Genomic DNA, 19,002 nt, shown 5'->3' with positions numbered 1-19,002 from the left:
TTGTCTTCTTAGAGAGTCAAGGCTGGGGGCTGTCAAGAGGCAGGGCCTGTTAAAGTCCATTGTGGCAATTCTTGTGTGATTTTGGGCTATACAAAAATAAACTGTATTGTAATACTTATACAATACCACAAAGAACACCAATAACGTGCTCTGATATGTACTTTCGAAATGTGCATAAGCCATTTAGATAGTCGGATCCTCACTGTGCAGCAAGCCTTTGTGCAAAATTTCGAAATTTTTAAATGAAAATATTTCTCAATATTTTTAGCATTTATACAAATAAGATTGTATTGTATTATCTAGTAAAGTTTCACTGGTGTTGAATACAAAACGTCTGATGATGGTGATTTTGGGCTATACAAAAATAAATTGTATTGTATTGTATAACTCAATAAAGTGTATTTAGATAAAAAAAAGTCTTCATCATTATTGTATTTTATTCAAGAACACTGTAATACCCTAATGCCTAATATAAGTAAGGCAAAATTGAAAAAAGAAAACTCATGGGTCATTTATTCTCACTCCTTAAAAAATCCAAAATGAACTGAACATGAACTAGTTCAAAGTTAAAATGGTGAACTATGAACGTGAATGTATTCATTTTAAGCTGTGTGAACTGAGCTTTAAGCGACTTCTTGTGAGGTGTGAACTTGTACAACACTGGAAACAATAATCTTCAATTACCAAGGCTGAATTTATAAAACAGAATTATAAACGGCCAAATCTGAAAAATGGAGGGAATGATTTTGAAAATTAAAGTATCTGGTGTGTGACATTTGAGTTCATTTGACTTGTGGATTAAATATTCCTTTTCAGTGAGCGTTGTTAACCAGGTAATGTCTCCTCCACACACTGATGGAGCCTCACAGCAGCAGAAGTGGAAAAAAAATAATTTCTCATTAACCTAATTTGAAAATCAAGTTTAAAGAGTTTGTGTAAAATAATAATATTGGTATTAATCTAATATTGAAGAATTCATGTGACAATGGCATAATAATGTTGAAATAATTAGTATTTGGTTTAAGCAGTTATCTACTTCACAGTTAAAGGACAGAAACTATAAAAGACAACAGATTACTACATGCACTCGGTAAGATAAATCAGGTAGTCTATGTTAATCATAACATTTCTTTTATAATCCTTATTCTTATCCTCACTCCAGCTTTTCACACTTTGTAATCTTGGATGTGCTTCTCGCCCAATAACATACAACAGAGCTCCTTAGATACTAGCAGAATATTTAATATACCCAACTCAGAGTCTCAAACAGTATTAGATGTGCAGACAGACAGTAACCATCAGATCCTTTTTGCTCTCCATATGACTTCTATAAGGTTAGCAGCTTCTTCAAATGGACTGCAGTATATGATTAATTTAAATTCTATTTCTAAATTTTCAATGACAAGCCAGATGCCACAATAGTTAAAAATGTTTAATGGAAAAGAAATAAAAAAACAGGTTGAGGACACATAACTTCTATAGAAGGCTACACAGAGCCCGGAAGTAGAATTAGCAAATCTTACAAAAATTTTGATAAGAGCAGGCCACCATTCAACCCACCAAAGCATGTCAACCTAATTCATGAAAAGTCATGCCCTGCCTAGTATTAGTTCCAAGAATGTGGTCACTCTAGCTGTACAAACTGATGAGAACTTGCATTGCTGATCTTCTTATATAATACGCTACTGTGGCTGTCCAGGATTTTTAATCACCTGTTGCTCACAAACCTATTGACCTGAAATTTGGTTCACATATACTACGTGACATCTACAATTCCCTTTCAGGATGATGATTGACCTCCAAGGTTATTCCTCTTTCTATTTTATTTTATTGTAGAATCAACTCTCCGCAGCAGCCAGCAGGGCAGCTGTGCAGCACATGTGTACGAGCGTCGTTCTCATCCCTACCAACTTTGCCGTCACTTCCCCTATCTCTTCATATCTTAAATCATTCTTGAGGGAAATTGAAGACAAGTGCCAGCTTAAGTGAAAAATTAAAGAAAAACGTACTAAGTATTTGCAACACAAACACTGACTTAATCAGTTTTAACGCAAAAAGATGCTGACGAAAGAAGAAGCAGCTGCTAGGGTGGAGAAAAGAAGAGCTGCTCAGCAAGCGCATCAACCTCTGAGCAAACGAACACTAAACGTGCAGAGAAAGAGGATGAAAACTAGGAAGGCTCAAGTCAAGTGTATACCGTGCAGTGCACCGTAACTAGTGTAGAATAATGTAAAGTTACCACAATCCTGCTTCAGCATGTTTTGCTGTGCCATACTCCTTTATGAAGTACCAGGAAGCGGGACTCTGATTAGTTCGTGGTACCAGATATCTTCAGTATTTATTCTTGATTCTTCCAGCACATATTTATAGGCAATAGCTCCCCACAGTCCACAGTTAGATAAACCTCATCCATTTTCCAAGTCTCTTAACTGAAAGGATGCAATGTTCAGCCTCTGCTGAGCCACTCCGAGGTGTTCATGGTGGGGTCAGGATATTTCTGGCCCAGTTTAAGCTCCGAACAGACAACATAAATAAGAAAATGTCAACTGCATGATTAGTGTACTAATGCATTATGGAGAAACTGGATCTGGGACGTCCTGACGGGCAAACCATAAGTGGTAAGGATTAGCAATGTTACCTCCTCCGCACTGCCACTCAATACTGGTGTCCCCCCAAGGATGTGTGCTCAGCCCCATGTCGTATATACTGTATACCCATGATGGTACGGCCACACAACGCTCCTGTAGTATTATTAAATTTGTTGACGACGCATAGTCGTATAGACAGAGACAAATCTGCCTATAGAGCAGAGGTGAGAGCTTTGTCTTCATGGTGTCAAGATGAAGTTAAAATCCTTGAGGAAATGCACCCTTGCATTTTAGCAATTAAAACAGGTAAGTGCTTTTCCTTTTTACTCTGTGAATGTTGACTTTTATTTAATTTGGTAATGCCTAGCATTCAGATTCTTCACTCCAAAATACTTAACAACTTCTACCGATGTACTGTACCATCAAGACTACTCTGTCTGGTCATTTCACGACCTGGTATGGCAGCTGTAATGCTCTGGACAACAAAGCTCTACAGTGTGTCATCAGATCGGTGCAACGCATCACCAGGACTGAGCTACCATCCATCCATCCATCCATCCATCCATCCAGGACCTCTACAGACAGCGGATCCATTCTGATCCTAGCCGTCCCAGCCACTAATTTTTTTCATACCTGCCGTCTGGCAGGTGGTAAAGGTGAATCAAGACCAGCATCAGCTGGTTTAGGGACAGTTTACCTGAAAGCCATTACTTTACCGAACTGCAGAATACCGATCACTTTGACAACAACTGTCATTTTAAAAATACTTGTTAGTGAATCAGGAAGTGCAACGGATTTGCAAGGAGGAAGTAAGGACAGCTATGAAGAGGATGAAAAATGGAAAGGCCGTTGGTCTAGATGACATTCCTGTGGAAGCATGGAGGTGTTTAGGAGAGATGGCAGTAGAGTTTTTAACCAGATTGTTTATTGGAATCTTAGAAAGTGAGACGTTGCCTAAAGAGTGGAGAAGAATGTACTGATGCCGATATTTAAGAATAAGGGGGATGTGCTGGACTGTAACAACTACAGGAGGATAAAAGTGATGAGCCTCATGCATGAAGTTATGGGAAAGAGTACTGGAAGATAGATTAAGAAATGAGGTGATGATTAATGAGAAGCAGTATGGTTTCATGCCAAGAAAGAGCACCACAGATGCAATGTTTGCTCTGAGGGTGTTGATGGAGAAGTTTAGAGAAAGCCAGAAGGAGTTGCATTGCATCTGTGTGGACCTGGAGAAAGCATATGACAGGGTGCCTCGAGAGAAGCTGTAGTATTGTATGAAGAAGTCGGGAGTGGCAGCGAAGTATGTAAGAGTTGTACAGGATATATACGAGGGAAGTGTGATAGTGGTGAGGTCTGCGGTAGGAGTGACGGATGCATTCAAGTTCGAGATGGGATTGCATCAGGGATCGGCTCCGAGCCCTTTCTTATTTGCAATGGTGATGGACTGGTTGACAGACGAGATTAGACAGGAGTCACCGTGGACTATGATGTTTGCTGATGACATTGTGATCTGCAGCGATAGCAGGGAGCAGGTTGAGGAGACCCTGGAGAGGTGGAGATATGCTCTAGAGAGGAGAGGAATGAAGGTCAGTAGGAACAAGACAGAATACATGTGTGTAAATGAGAGGGAGGTCAGTGGAAAGATGAGGATGCAGGGAATAGAGTTGGCGAAGGTGGATGAATTTAAATACTTGGGCTCAACAGTACAGAATAATGAGGATTGTGGAAGAGAAGTGAAAAAGAAAGTGCAGGCAGAGTGGAATGGGTGGAGAAGAGTGTCAGGAGTAATTTGTGACAGATGGGTATCAGCAAGAGTGAAAGGGAAGGTCTACAGGACAGTAGTGAGACCAGCTATGTTATATGGGTTGGAGACGGTGGCACTGACCAGAAAGCAGGAGACAGAGCTGGAGTTAGCAGAGTTAAAGATGCTAGGATTTGTTTTGGGTGTGACGAGGATGGATAGGATTAGAAATTAATACATTAGAGGGTCAGCTCAGGCTGGACGGTTGGAAGACAAAGTCAGAGAGGCGAGATTGCGTTGGTTTGGACATGTGCAGAGGAGAGATGCTGGGTTTATTGGGAGAAGGATGCTAAGGATAGAGCTGCCAGGGGAAGAGAAAAAGATGAAGGCCTAAGAGAAGGTGTATGGATGTAGTGAGATAGGACATGCAGGTGATGGGTGTAACAGAGCAAGATGCAGAGGACAGAAAGATATGGAGGAAGATGATCAGCTGTGGCGACTCCTAATGGGAGCTGGCAAAAGAAGTTGTAGTAGTAGTCACTGTTAGATTTACCTTCTGTACATAAGCTGGAACGTACATTCACATGCACTACACACCGCTTGCTCTACAGACATTTAATATTTTACTCTGCATCTTACTATTTTATTCTTAACTTTATTAATGTTAAGCGTTATTTTATTGTGCAATTAAGGGGTCTCTGGGTCCATGAATTTCATTACTGGTAATGATGTTCCATTGTTACCTGTATATGATAATAAAACTTGAAATACAGTAGAGAAGGTATATCTGGTGTCCACTGCTGTACTGATGCAGATTTAATACACATTCATTGTGTGATACATTTTGAGACAGTCACCAACGCACACCTCAAAGTTGCAATCAGGACAGTACAAGTGTGTTTTGGTGTACTTTTCTCATATTTTTGCATTGCTTGCACATGACAGTAAGATACCTGTGCCTGACCTGCAAGATCGTCACACTGCAGATTACCACAGGACAAGGTTTAGTGACTTCCATTTCCCCTGATAAGAAAATAGTTACCACATTGTGAACAGTGCGAAGGGGCTAATTTCTTACTTGTCCTTGCACCCGATTGCAATTATTTTGCCTTTTTTGACACGCAGTTACTGTTACACCACTGTGAGACTTCATGTGACTGAATTCACCAGGCATATCACAGTGGTTCAGTCATACAGTGCCATATGAATCAGTTAAAGTATCCATGTCAGTTCCTGATGACCAATTCACATCGCTCAATTCGAGCAGCAGTTCAGTTTCTGTTCATTCTAAAACTGCCTTGATGGCTTTTAATTTGCCATTGTGCTTTTTGTTAGAGGCTCTGCACCACTCATGAATATTGAGGAGCTGCCACAGAGGTAGCCACAAAGTGGCAGAACACAAAGAAATATTCATGATATTTTTACAGCACTATGTTATTTCATCCACTAGATCACAGTAGAATACAGTCCAGAGAGTTAATCGGGCTTAACACTACAAAGTGAATTATTTTGTTTCCCCGATTCTAACTTGGGTTTAACCATATTTGCATTAAATTCCGAGCCCCGCTCAACGTTAACGTCAAGTAGTTTAAGGGGAAAACACTGTATGGCACCTCTGTTCCCACCATTCACATCAATTGCTGTCTCTTTATCACTTGCACTAATTATTTTTCTCAACTATCTCCTCCCAATAACCAAAAGCTGTTGTTGGTAGAAATACAACACTGAATGCGTCCATCACGTGGAATAGGCACTTTGTTGCCACCATGGGCTTCCTAATCCAAAGAGCTAATGGGACAGAGAAGAGTGAGAGCTGGCAACACTGACCTGGGCACAGGGCCACCTTAGCTCATTGTCCCCTACAGTATAGCTCATCTGACTAGACTTGGCAGAAGCATCTACTGGTGTGCCTCAGAGCAGCAGAGAAACAAGTAAACCCTTGTATGCCACCTTACAAGGGCTCTAATGACTCAACAGTCTCCTAATGAGAAACTCATAATTAACCTCAAAAATAATTTAAAAGTCTGTACAAAGAGCTCATTGGTGATGTCTGCCAAAGGAGGTCAGAAGGCTTCATCTCAAAACGAGGATGAGGAGATAAATGGCCTCTTGTGCACTACACTGGACAGGCAGCTCAGACGCACCCAAATACTATAATGTAGACAATCAGACTTTAAAGTTTGACTCTGTATTAAGCCTCACCTGACCTGCCCATGGTTAGATGGGTAATACTATTTCACCATGCACAGATACTGGCCGTGCCATAGGGTTCCATTTGGTCACTTTTTCACAAAACAAACACTTGTGGTTTCTACAGTGAAGCCAGCAAGTATTGCATGAGACAACTTCCAATGCACATTTCAATAGCAACACTGAGCCAAATGATGAGTCACTGCTATAAAACAGACAAGAGCATGCCAAGAGTTTCTATGGAAACTGAGCCACTAAATGAAGTACATGGGAGAAGGACACAATGCATATTCAGACAGGTTTTTGCCCTTTTTGCGACTACACTTGTAAGTTGGATGGCAAACTAAATGTGCTCCACAAGTAGACTTAATGGAGAATCCAGAAACTAAATAAATGGCAATTGAGAAGACAAGACTTGCTAGATATGAGAACACAGCATAATTAATTATCTGGTTTTCCCCCCAATTTAAAAATAGAGACCTTCACTTTCCCACTCTAATAATCCAGAAGTAGCATACCTGTCTATCATGTAACATTGAAATAAAGTGTGGAATGACGTGCCATGTGGTGACCATGGAATGGCAGAGCAGAAACAACACTAAAAGACAAGATCAAATAGTTAATTGGCAGAGACAGAGAGAGCGAGGAAAATAAATAACACCAAATGTGATAGGTTAACTGGAAACAAAGCGGAGAATCCCAGAAAGGTGAACCTCCCCCTAACACAGCAAAGGAGAACATCCTACACTTCCTTAATTGAGGACCGATAACTTCAAAACCACTAAACATAGGACCATCAGCTGCTGTACCTCTTTCATGACACTTGCCAGTTTCAGTAAATACTCATCCACTCTGAATTCTTTGGTGTTGTATACCTTCTCTGTGGGAGAGCAGGAATAGAATACCAGGGGATGGGGCAGCTGTTACAGAAATCACAAGATTAGGCTGCGTGAGTAACCTGCACAATATTTAAGACATGTTCCTGCAGAACTCACTTTTTGATATGCACCTGCAGCAATATGATTATGGGACAAAAGAGGAATCTTCTAGGGTACTAATATTTAAAATGCCAATCGTTCCTTGTGTAATGCATCTAACTACTTCAAGAAAACTAATTAATACTTACTAGGCAGGACAAATAGTTTTGCATAGTGATTGCAGTATGTTAAATAAAAAAGTCATGTGCTGCTCTTTTTTCCTTCACTATGCCTCCATGGTAGAGGTTCTCATGATGAGTTCTGGGCCTACTGTGGCTGCTGGTTTTTATTAAAACCATTTTCACAATTGGCACCTCATTCTTTTTCATTTGATCTCTTTGTTTAGGGAACAATCATTTTTTTTCCTCCTATTATTCTAAGAGATTCTGAAATTTGTATTTTGGTCCAAACTTTAAAAGCACAAGTTTTTTTGCCATTCTCTATTTAATGCACCCTTTTCTTTAGTGATTGCATTCTTAACTCAATCTAGTTTAGTTTTTTATAGCACTCTTCTTTGAATGCAGATTCTGAGTACTATAACAAGTGCACAGGTAAATGCAATTACAAACATAATTACTAATTACACAGTGAACACACATGAAATTGCATATTTAAACAGGAAAAAAGTAATTTGAAACTGATTAAATGACAAGTTCAGTATTTTTAAAGTCAGTTAAATCTTTACAATCATGATACATCTTAATTTGCCATTTAAAACTACATTCTAAAGCAAAGCATAGCAAAAATTTTAAAAATATCTTGTCCGTAGATGCAGCTCACAATGGGCCTGTAAGGTATATGCGCCCAAAATTGGTGGGCGGTTTTGGGGTAGGCTTAAGCTTACCAAATATGACCATTATGGCAAGAATGCTAACAGATATTAATCCACTCCTTGAAAGTGTACATATTGAAAATAAGTGTATCCACGTCACTTTAGAATAAAAAAGTAAATTATTTGTGAAATTTGGCCAGTCTCTTCATCTCATCTCACCAAATGTCTCTGCTTATTTTACTTCCCAGCGGCATCGTTTCCGACTTACAGTTAGGTCCATAAATATTTGGAGAGAGACAACTTTTTTCTAATTTTGGTTCTGTACATTACCACAATGAATTTTATATGAAACAAGTTAGATGCAGTTGAAGTGCAGACTTTCAGCTTTAATGTAGTGGGGTTGAACAAAAAGATTGCATAAAAATGTGAGGGATCTAAAGTATTTTTTTAACACAATCCCTTCATTTCAGGGGCTCAAAAGTAATTGGAAACATTTTAAAAGTAACATAACATTTGCTTTCTATTCATTTGCATAAGCACAGTCCTTCACCAGCAATTATTTAATGTTAGCTCAGACCAGGCACTTAAAAGTTTCTCTCACACTTTTGCCGAGTTTGTGCCAAACACTATTCTATCTCTGACCATCTCATCTTAGTTTGCATAAGCACAGTCCTTCACCAGCAATTTTAACTCAGTTACAAAGTGATCAAAAGTCTTGTTTATACCTCATGTCTTCTCATTAAACTTGTATCTCGCAAATATCGTATTCATATTCTTTTCCTGCCTTCTCAGTTGTGTAATGCATATTTTGTTCAGCGCTCTTTGGAGCTGTTGCTTTTTGTCTGCGTACTGCGTTCACATTCAGTTCACGCGAGCCGCTCGGAGTACATGCATCGAAGGTTCTCAGCTGTGCTTGTGCTATCTCGTGCGATGTCCATGGCTTTATTTAATGTTAGCTAAGACCCGGCACTTAAAAGTTTCTCTCGCAATTTCACTGAGTTTGTGCCAAATACCACCCTGACCATCTCATCTTCATCTGCATAAGCACAGTCCTTCACCCACGAATATTAAGCAGCAGAGTGTTTTCTATTGGATTGCTGCTGATGGACGGCCTTATACAGGCAGGCACTCAATTACGTGAGAGGTGTGACGATGAGGGACGCAACTCCACCTCACATGGCGACCGAGCTGCAGGCTATGGCCGGTATATATGTACATAAGTAGGTTCCAGTTATGACCGTAACGCGTAAAATTTCGAAATGAAACCTGCTTAACGTTTGTAAGTAAGCTGCAAGGAATGAGCCTGCCAAATTTCAGCCTTCTACCTACACGGGAAGTTGGAGAATTAGTGATGAGTCTGTGAGTGAGGGCTTTGCCTTTTATTAGTATATATATATATATATATATATATATATATATATATATATATATATATATATATATATATATATATATATATATATATATATATATATATATATATATATATATATATATACTGCTCAAAAGAATTAAAGGAAACACTTTTAATCAGAGTATAGCATAAAGTCAATGAAACTTATGGGATATTAATCTGGTCAGTTAAGTAGCAGAGGGGGTTGTTAATCAGTTTCAGCTGCTGTGGTGTTAATGAAATTAACAACAGATGCACTAGAGGGGCAACAATGAGATGACCCCAAAACAGGAATGGTTTAACAGGTGGAGGCCACTGACATTTTTCCCTCCTCATCTTTTCTGACTGTTTCTTCACTAGTTTTGCATTTGGCTACAGTCAGTGTCACTACTGGTAGCATGAGGCGATACCTGGACCCTACAGAGGTTGCACAGTTAGTCCAACTTCTCCAGGATGGCACATCAATACGTATCATTGCCAGAAGGTTTGCTGTGTCTCCCTGCACAGTCTCAAGGGCATGGAGGAGATTCTAGGAGACAAGCAGTTACTTTAGGAGAGCTGGAGAGGGCCATAGAAGGTCCATAACCCATTGGCAGGACCAGTATCTGCTCCTTTGGGCAAGGAGGAACAGGATGAGCACTGCCAGAGCCCTACAAAATGACCTCCAGCAGGCCACTGGTGTGAATGTCTCTGACCAAACAACCAGAAAGACTTCATGAGGGTGACCCAAGGGCCCCATGTCCTCTAATGGGCCCTGAGCTCACTGCCCAGCAGCATGCAGCTCGATTGGCATTCGCCATAGAATACCAGAATTGGCAGATGCACCACTGGTGCCCTGTGCTTTTTACAGATGAGAGCAGGTTCACCCTGAGCACGTGACAGAAGTGAAAGGGTCTGGAGAAGCCATGGAGAACATTATGCTGCCTGTAACATCATTCAGCATGAGCAGTTTGGTGGTGGGTTAATGATTGTCTGGGGGGGCATATCCATGGAGGGTCACACAGACCGCTAAAGGCTTGACAAAGGCACCTTGGCTGCCATTAGGTATCAGGATGAAATCCTTGGACCCATTGTCAGACCCTATGCTGGTACAGTGGATCCTGGTGCGCGACAATTCCTGGCCTCATGTGGTGAGAGTATGCAGGCAGTTCCTGGAGGATGAAGGAATTGATACCAATGACTGGCCACCACACTTTCCTGACCTAAATCCAATAGAACACCTCTGGGACATTATGTTTTGGTCCATCCAATGCCACCAGGTTGCAGCTCAGACTGTCCAGGAGCTCAGTGATGCCCTGGTCTAGATCTGGGAGGAGATCCCCCACAACACCATCTGTCATCTCATTAGAAGCATGCACCGATGTTGTCAGGCATGTATACAAGAACACAGGGGCCCATACAAAGTGCTGCGTACAATTTTGAGTTGCTGCAATTAAATTTTGGCAAAATGGACTAGCCTGCCACATCATTTTTTCACTCTGATTTTTGGGGCGTCTTTGAATTCAGGGCTCTGTAGGTTGATCATTTTCATTTCCATCAAACGATGTGGCATCCTTTTGTTCCTAACACATTACCCAGTCTATATAAGTATAGATATCCAGGAGGATTTTTTTTTTTTTCATTGAGATCTGATGTGTTTTCAAAGTGTTCCTTTAATTTTTTTGAGCAGTTTATATACACATATATATACAGGTACACACACAGTACATCCGGAAAGTATTCACAGCGCATCACTTTTTCCACATTTTGTTATGTTACAGCCTTATTCCAAAATGGATTAAATTCATTTTTTTCCTCAGAATTCTACACACAACACCCCCTTAATTACAATGTGAAAAAAGTTTACTTGAGACTTTTGCAAATGTATTAAAAATAAAAACACTGAGAAATCACATGTACATAAGTATTCACAGCCTTTGCTCAATACTTTATCGATGCACCTTTGGCAGCAATTACAGCCTCAAGTCTTTTTGTATATGATGCCACAAGCTTGGCACACCTATCCTTGGCCAGTTTCACCCATTCCTCATTGCAGCACCTCTCAGGCACCTTCAGGTTGGATGGGAAGCGTCGGTGCACAGTCATTTTAAGATCTCTCCAGAGATGTTCAATCGGATTCAAGTCTGGGCTCTGGCTGAGCCACTCAAGGACATTCAGAGTTGTCCTGAAGCCACTCCTTTGATATCTTGGCTGTGTGGTTAGGGTCGTTGTCCTGCTGAAAGATGAACCGTCACCCCAGTCTGAGGTCAAGAGCGCTCTGGAGCAGGTTTTCATCCAGGATGTCTCTGTATATTGCTGCAGTCATCTTTCCCTTTACCCTAACTAGTCTTCCAGTTCCTGCCCGCCACAGCATGATGCTGCCACCACCATGCTTCACTGTAGGGATGGTAATGGCCTGGTGATGAGCAGTGCTTGGTTTCCTCCAAAGTGACGCCTGGCATTCACACCAAAGAGTTCAATCTTTGTCTCATCAGACCAGAGAATTTTGTTTCTCATGATTTGAGAGTCCTTCAGGTGCCTTTTGGCAAACTCCAGGCGGTCTGCCATGTGCCTTTTACTAAGGAGAGGCTTCCGTCTGGCCACTCTACCATACAGGCCTGATTGATGGATTGCTGCAGAGATGGTTGTCCATCTGGAAGGTTCTCCTCTCTCCACAGAGGACCTCTGGAGCTCTGACAGAGTGACCATCAGGTTCTTGGTCACCTCCCTGACTACGGCCCTTCTCCCCCGATCACTCAGTTTAGATGGCCGGCCAGCTCTAGAAAGAATCCTGGTGGTTTCGAACTTCTTCCACTTACGGATGATGGAGGCCACTGTGCTCATTGGGACCTTCAAAGCAGCAGAAATTTTTCTGTAGCCTTCCCCAGATTTGTGCCTCGAGACAATCCTGTCTCGAAGGTCTACAGACAATTCCTTTGACTTCATGCTTGATTTGTGCTTGGACATGAACTGTCAACTGTGTGACCTTATATAGACAGGTGTGTGTCTTTCCAAATCATGTCCAATCAACTGAATTTACCACAGGTGGACTCCAATGAAGCTGCAGAAACATCTCAAGCATGATCAGGGGAAACAGGATGCATCACAGCTCAATTTTGAGCTTCATGGCAAAGCTGTGAATACTTATGTACATGTGCTTTCTCAATTTTTGTACTTTTAATAAATTGGCAAAAATCTCAAGTAAACTTTTTTCACGTTGTCATTATGGGGTGTTGTGTGTAGAATTCCGAGGAAAAAAATGAATTTAATCCATTTTGGAATAAGGCTGTAACATAAAATATGGAAAAGTGATGTTGTCTGTGTGTGTATATATATATATATATATATATATATATATATATATATATATATATATATATATATATATATATATATATATATATATATATATATATATATATATATATATATATATACACACACACACACACACACACACACATATACACTTTTTTTCTAAACTTTGTTTTCTAATTTCTATAACACAGAATTTGGGAAACAACAGTTTAATTAGCCCAGAAGTCCAATTAAAAACAGAAGCTTTTTGGAACAAAAACCTGCAGCCACAGTGTGCCCCCGGGACCAAAGTTGGGAAACACTGATCTAAGGACCTGTGTACCTTAAAACTCCATGTTAAACTGCCAGAACAGACAAGGTATTTAAAAGAAAATTATAAACATTGCTTTACTATTTGGCAAACTAATATATACCATGATTGTGAAGAAATAACATGAAAAATGCCAGACTAATCCTTTAAAATAAACGGAATCTAACAATATCGGATCATTAATTTATTGGTGAACTAAGATCACCTGACAACATATCTAAATACTAACACTGCTAAGAAACAGCAATTACTTCAATAGCATATTCACACCTCTGCTCAATCCTAAGAAATATTTCTTAATAAGCAGACAAGTGAAACTGGCAGGGAAGTAACTGATCCCATTTTTTAAATATTATGAGAATTTGATGAGAACTGACCACAGAGTCCAACTCGCAAATTCCCATAGTTTCTCCAAAATAACATTAAGTTTTAAAGGTCTCTAAAGAAATTCTCCAGTACACTTTATTTGTTGTATGTATTTTTTAATTTATTGCATGCAACTACTGCTCTCCCAGTAAAGAAAAACTGTATGAAATTTACTCTTAACGGATTTCTCTTTATTTTTGCCAGAATCTGCAATAGTCATTTCTAATAATCAACAGTTTGATATACTTAAAAGACCAAATTCCACAATAAGTGGTAAAAAAATGCAAAAGAAACATACACATTTAAGGCTACAGCAAAGTGATACACTTTAATCAATTTAAAATATGAAAGATACCGTAGGGAATAAAAACATGCAGCCATGTGGACCTGGAGGACTGAATCTAAAAACTGATAAACAATAATGCAACAGCTTTCACATTAGCGACAAACTTTTATTCAACTGCCTGTCATGGTACACAGAGGCACGCACACACCTAAAGCCTGCTCAATTGAAACCCAGGCTGTACTACTCCCAATAGGGATGCAGTACCACAATACTACAAATAGGAGCGCATAATAAATAAGTTACACAATTACCAACTTAACTATTGCATACGTAAATTTTGCACCCTTACAATTCACAAAAAAGCATGTGCTGTAAATAAGAGGTTCACCTGTTTTGAAGCCCAACATTGAATTAAATTTAGGAAATAATCACACGTGTGGGGTAAGAAGTGAGTGTGGTTTAATAAATATGCAGCTTTGCAGTTTAAAGCCTATTTCCTGCTTAGCACTGGTAAAATTACCAGGTCCGAAGGGTCTTAACTTCCATCTTAAACTGTATATTAACTTTTACAGTTATAATCATCAAGTATATTTTTTGCAGTTATAATCATTAACACAAAAGCACTTAAACCTGAAATTATTTAAGTGTATTCCACCTGTTTGAATATTCTCAGAATGTCTACAGGATGACACATCAACACTAACCAGCAAGTTCACACAAATAAACATTACAACCCAGATTTCACTGAACCAAAATTGTTTTTAAGTTATCAGTTTTCATAATGATATACTAAACCTGCAGTACAGTCTAGATAATTGGTCATTACTTTACATTGCTTGATTATATTTAAAAATACATACATATCATCAACAATATTCAAAAGCACACAAAATTGTCTTTATTGGTTCTGATACGTGATATCACAGGAGAATGGTCAATGCCTGAAATCAAGGTATGGCAAGCATGACAATCCACGAGTCCTGTGAAGAAACACGGTGAACCAGGGCCTCTCATGTGAAAAGACTCCATCTCAAAATACACAACAGTTTATACTTATCTAATGAGTGTACATACAGCAGATATCCTAAAGGATGTGAACCACTTTGAACCAGTTGTCCACATTATACATTAGACTATTGGTCCTCAACGTTCAGTGCTCAAGGTCCACTGAGGCCATAGGGTTTTGTTCCGACCAGTGACTCAATCAGTCAGTCATTGTTGATTTTTAATTGATCTCACTGTGTGTCAGATTTCCACTTACAGAAAAAAATCAAATCTACCTTAATTTCCTGTATCTTCAAATGCATGCTCTCTTTTTTTAAATTCACCTTTTCTGGGGAGTTTGCTTTCTTAATTGTATCAGAATATAACATTGAACAAAGCAGGAACCAGCACAAATGAGTGTAGTCCCTCTTAGTTTGACTGGCTTCTAGTCTTCCTACTTAAATGTAATAATCCTACCATTCATTTGGATCCCCAACCCAAGTGGATTTTATAACAAAAGTGTAATGACATGACAAACCAACTGAATTCATACAAAACAATTTTTATTTGACAGTGTTAAGGTCTTAGTACCAATTATACTTAAAACTGCAAGAACAGTGACATTCTGCACAAAGGTTTAAAAAAAAAAATCCTGTTACAATTGGTTCCTGTCACTTGTAGAAAGGTGAACAGGTAAGAGAGAGAGGGGAAAGTCTGACAAGCAACCTGAGGAGAGGTGGAGATCACAGACCAAACCATGCCAGGTGAGCTACCACACTCCACCTTTATGGAATGCATAACAACATTAAAAGAATATAAAGCCAGATATTCAAAAACTTGTTCTTAGAAAAGAGATAAAAACTACCAAGGAGAGAACTATGGAAAAGGAATACTGTGGCCTGGTGTGGAAATGGCAGATCAGACGCAGGTAGTAATTAAGACTAACTACCTGGAGTGGCAGGCAAGACATCACAGAGCCTCACATCCAGTGGTTACCAGCCACAAGAGGACAAACAACTTAAATTAGCTGAACAAAACTAATGTAAAACCATCCCATCTCCACCTCCGCTCAGCAATGCTAGGAATGGCAAATGGAATAAAATAATGTGGCTATCAAAGTATGAAAAGGGAGACTATAAGGAGCTCTTATGAGCAGCAGCATTTATGAAAATATTCCTGACTTGGGTATCATTCATTCCACCCAAAATGAGAAATGAAAAGTCAAATAGAGCCTCCACATGGGTGTGAAAACAAATTTGGGGATAAGGAAAAAAAAAATATGCCTTCTCTTCAAGGAGACACAGTGCACCCTTTAGTCAAATGCTTGAGTTTTAAGTATCAAAAATATTTATTGCTAAGCACAGCCACATATCAAAAGGTCCAAGTCTCAGTGCATGGTACAAAACAAGTTTTGATTATGCACCCAGTAAGTCCAAAATATGCATTTTCTGGCTGCAGAACTATATCAAAAAAATATTTTTGTGAGCTTGGTCAAATGTCAAGTTTGTGCCAAATAAACCGGCCAACTTGTGAGGTAGTTTTTCCACTTCTGAGATGCAAGAGAGCCACCGTCACTCTGCCATCTGCACAGACCAAGATAAAACATAAGGAAACAAAAGCCAAATGTACAGTGAAGTGTGGGTGGGGCACTGGTAGGACTTAGAGGTAGATTAAACAGAGGGACGGGAAAGTACTGAGGAATATGTGGCACACACAGGGCGCTGTATACTAGCGCATACACAGAAAGCACAACTGACCACAAATTGACAAGTCTCGTAGACAGTGGCTTTTGCACTCTTCTGTGGGTAGACAGGACTAACCTTTCTCGGGCACCAGGTATTGGCCACTTTAGGGCTCTTTTACACAAATGGGCTATGAAAAGCTTTTATATTTGCTTCAATAAACCGCTATGGAGGAAGTTGCTGTTGTATAGCAATTCACAGGGAGAACGGAGCTGGAAAAAAAATTATAAGGAAGAGAAAGGTGACACTACACAAAAGGCAGACCTCTATCATGACACATTATGAACAGCCGCTGGGTACCACACAGGATGTCACTTTTGGTTTCTACAAACAAAACTGTGAAATTAAATAGAAAGGCTTAAATAAAACCATCCAGATATTGTTTTCCTGCACTGTTGCCTGAAAGCCAGGCCGTGATGCACAACTGGATACTAGTGTGGTACAAGTAAATGAGGTTAACTGCCTCTATGGTAATAGAGATCTGCCAGAGAGTGCAGAGTCTGCGAAAGCCAGAGCTTTGCTGTAAGGTTTACGAAAAAGACAGTGCATCCCAGACACTAAGTGAAGAGGCAGACAACCTAGCAAAGTTCAGAATGGAACATGGGGAAGGACTAATTTTCAGCAGGTCTTGGAGGGGCAGTAGATGGAGGTCCTATGTGAGCTGGAGAAATCCCATCAGGCTGTGGTGGTGGAGTGGGATCTACAAAGAAAGAAGAGCAGACAGAAGTTAATATTTATTGAGTATTTATTTCAAACAGTACCTCCAACTTGAAGCCCTTCACCAAAAGTCAATTTTAAATTGCACACAAAAAATAAATCGACTAAGACAGAATTGGTAAAAAAAAAAAAAAAAAAAAGAGGTATGAGTAAAACATGAGTGTTGGTGACATTGTACCCTGGTATGCCCACATCAGCACCAAACAATTAAGGCAAAAAAGTTTTTTTTTGCACTGATGAGGCTGAAAACGAATAGAAAGCTAGGGAGATTTGCACTATAGACCCGTTTTTGTCATGGACATGACTAGACTGCTGGAAATCAACAGCAAGTACCTCTATTATTATGTGGTATCTGATCATCCAGGCATCAGTACCTAAGACAAACTTGATGAAACTGTTTTAAAAAAAAAAAAAAAAAAAGTAGGGGTGGTAGTTTGGGGGAAGAATAGTAGGATTTATCAAGATTATTCAGTGGACATAAACTATGAGTTGATTTTGAGCTATTGTTCTCAATAGGACAAAAAAAAAACTAGGTTTCTTTGCACAAATGCTCTGTGGTAGTAAATATCCACCAAATAGCCACCAAGTGACCAATAGCAATAAGGTACTGCATTAAGATAGACAAAATCTATACGATTAGTTGATAGGAATAAAGGAAAAATGAGACATGAAAATTTCAAGAACTGTTATAGTAAGAGTAAAGAAATGGCAAACAGAAGCCAATAACCACATTAGACATCTTGCAAATACAATTCTTGTTGAGATGGATCCAGCTTCCAAGTACAGATGACCAAAAAGGAATATAATAAGCATATTCAAGGTCAAGAAATAGTATTAAAAAAAAAAAAACAGGTGTCTGTGCAACAGAAAGGCCCTTATTTAAGACACAAAGCTGCAGGTAGGACACAAATACTCACACATTCCATTTGGTGCACCAGGGTGCCGAGGACCCATCATTGGAGGCAGACTGGACTGTGGTGGGTGAGGTGGTGCACCAGGAGGAATGCTGGGCATCCCCCTACCAGGCATAGGCTGATTTGGTCCCATTGGTCCACCCATTAAGCCTGCAATAGACACAACATATTACCATCTGTTTGTTGAAATAACCAACAGAAGAAATAATCAATATCATCATCATCTGCGGTTACAGATAACAGAGAAAAAGGGTGCCATGAAAATACAAACACGGCTAGTATTTCCAAGGAGTTTCATGGACAGATTGACATAGTTTGATCTTTATATTGATAAAATGTCTCAAAACAAATATTTTGGGCCCCATATAGGATCTTCCTGCAACATACCTTGACTCAGCTTTGACAGGGTGTGGTGTTGTAAGACATCAATATATTTAACGTAATATGTTATCTCACCTGGTTGGCCAGGGTGGTGAGATCCTATTGGATGGTGCATCATTGGGTAGCCAGATGGCTGTTGCTGGTGGCCCATCATTCCTGGCATAGGCGGATGTACTCCACCTGCATTTTGTGCAGCTGCTGCCTGCTGCTGCTCCATTTGCTGGCGGGCCTTCATCTCTGCATACTTTAGCTGCTCCATGTGGAATGCTTGCCTCTCTGTCAGCAGCTGCTGTCTCTGCTGCTCCAACTGCATAGACAGAGAGAATAGAAGAGTTCATAGA

The 19,002-nt window shown here is 39.7% G+C and overlaps 1 protein-coding gene across 3 annotated transcripts in view; it reads right to left on the bottom strand.

Moving 5' to 3' along the window:
- Positions 1-15,718: 15,718 nt before the first annotated feature.
- The window catches only part of smarcc1a (SWI/SNF related, matrix associated, actin dependent regulator of chromatin, subfamily c, member 1a), a 111,128-nt gene continuing 107,844 nt past the window's right edge, over positions 15,719-19,002 (bottom strand). For all 3 annotated transcript variants that reach the window (XM_039737713.1, XM_039737714.1, XM_039737715.1), the window contains 3 exons: positions 18,737-18,968; positions 18,284-18,430; positions 15,719-17,349 (listed from right to left, as the gene is read on the bottom strand). In XM_039737713.1, coding sequence (XP_039593647.1) covers positions 17,261-17,349; positions 18,284-18,430; positions 18,737-18,968 — 468 coding nt within the window. In that variant the 3' untranslated portion in view covers positions 15,719-17,260. The remainder of the gene's footprint in view (positions 17,350-18,283; positions 18,431-18,736; positions 18,969-19,002) is intronic.

This window comes from Polypterus senegalus, chromosome 15, assembly GCF_016835505.1.
Source record: "Polypterus senegalus isolate Bchr_013 chromosome 15, ASM1683550v1, whole genome shotgun sequence".
Classification (NCBI taxonomy): domain Eukaryota; kingdom Metazoa; phylum Chordata; class Cladistia; order Polypteriformes; family Polypteridae; genus Polypterus; species Polypterus senegalus.
The sequence above is the reverse complement of the archived record's forward strand: the minus strand, read 5'-3'. Positions and strand labels throughout refer to the sequence as shown.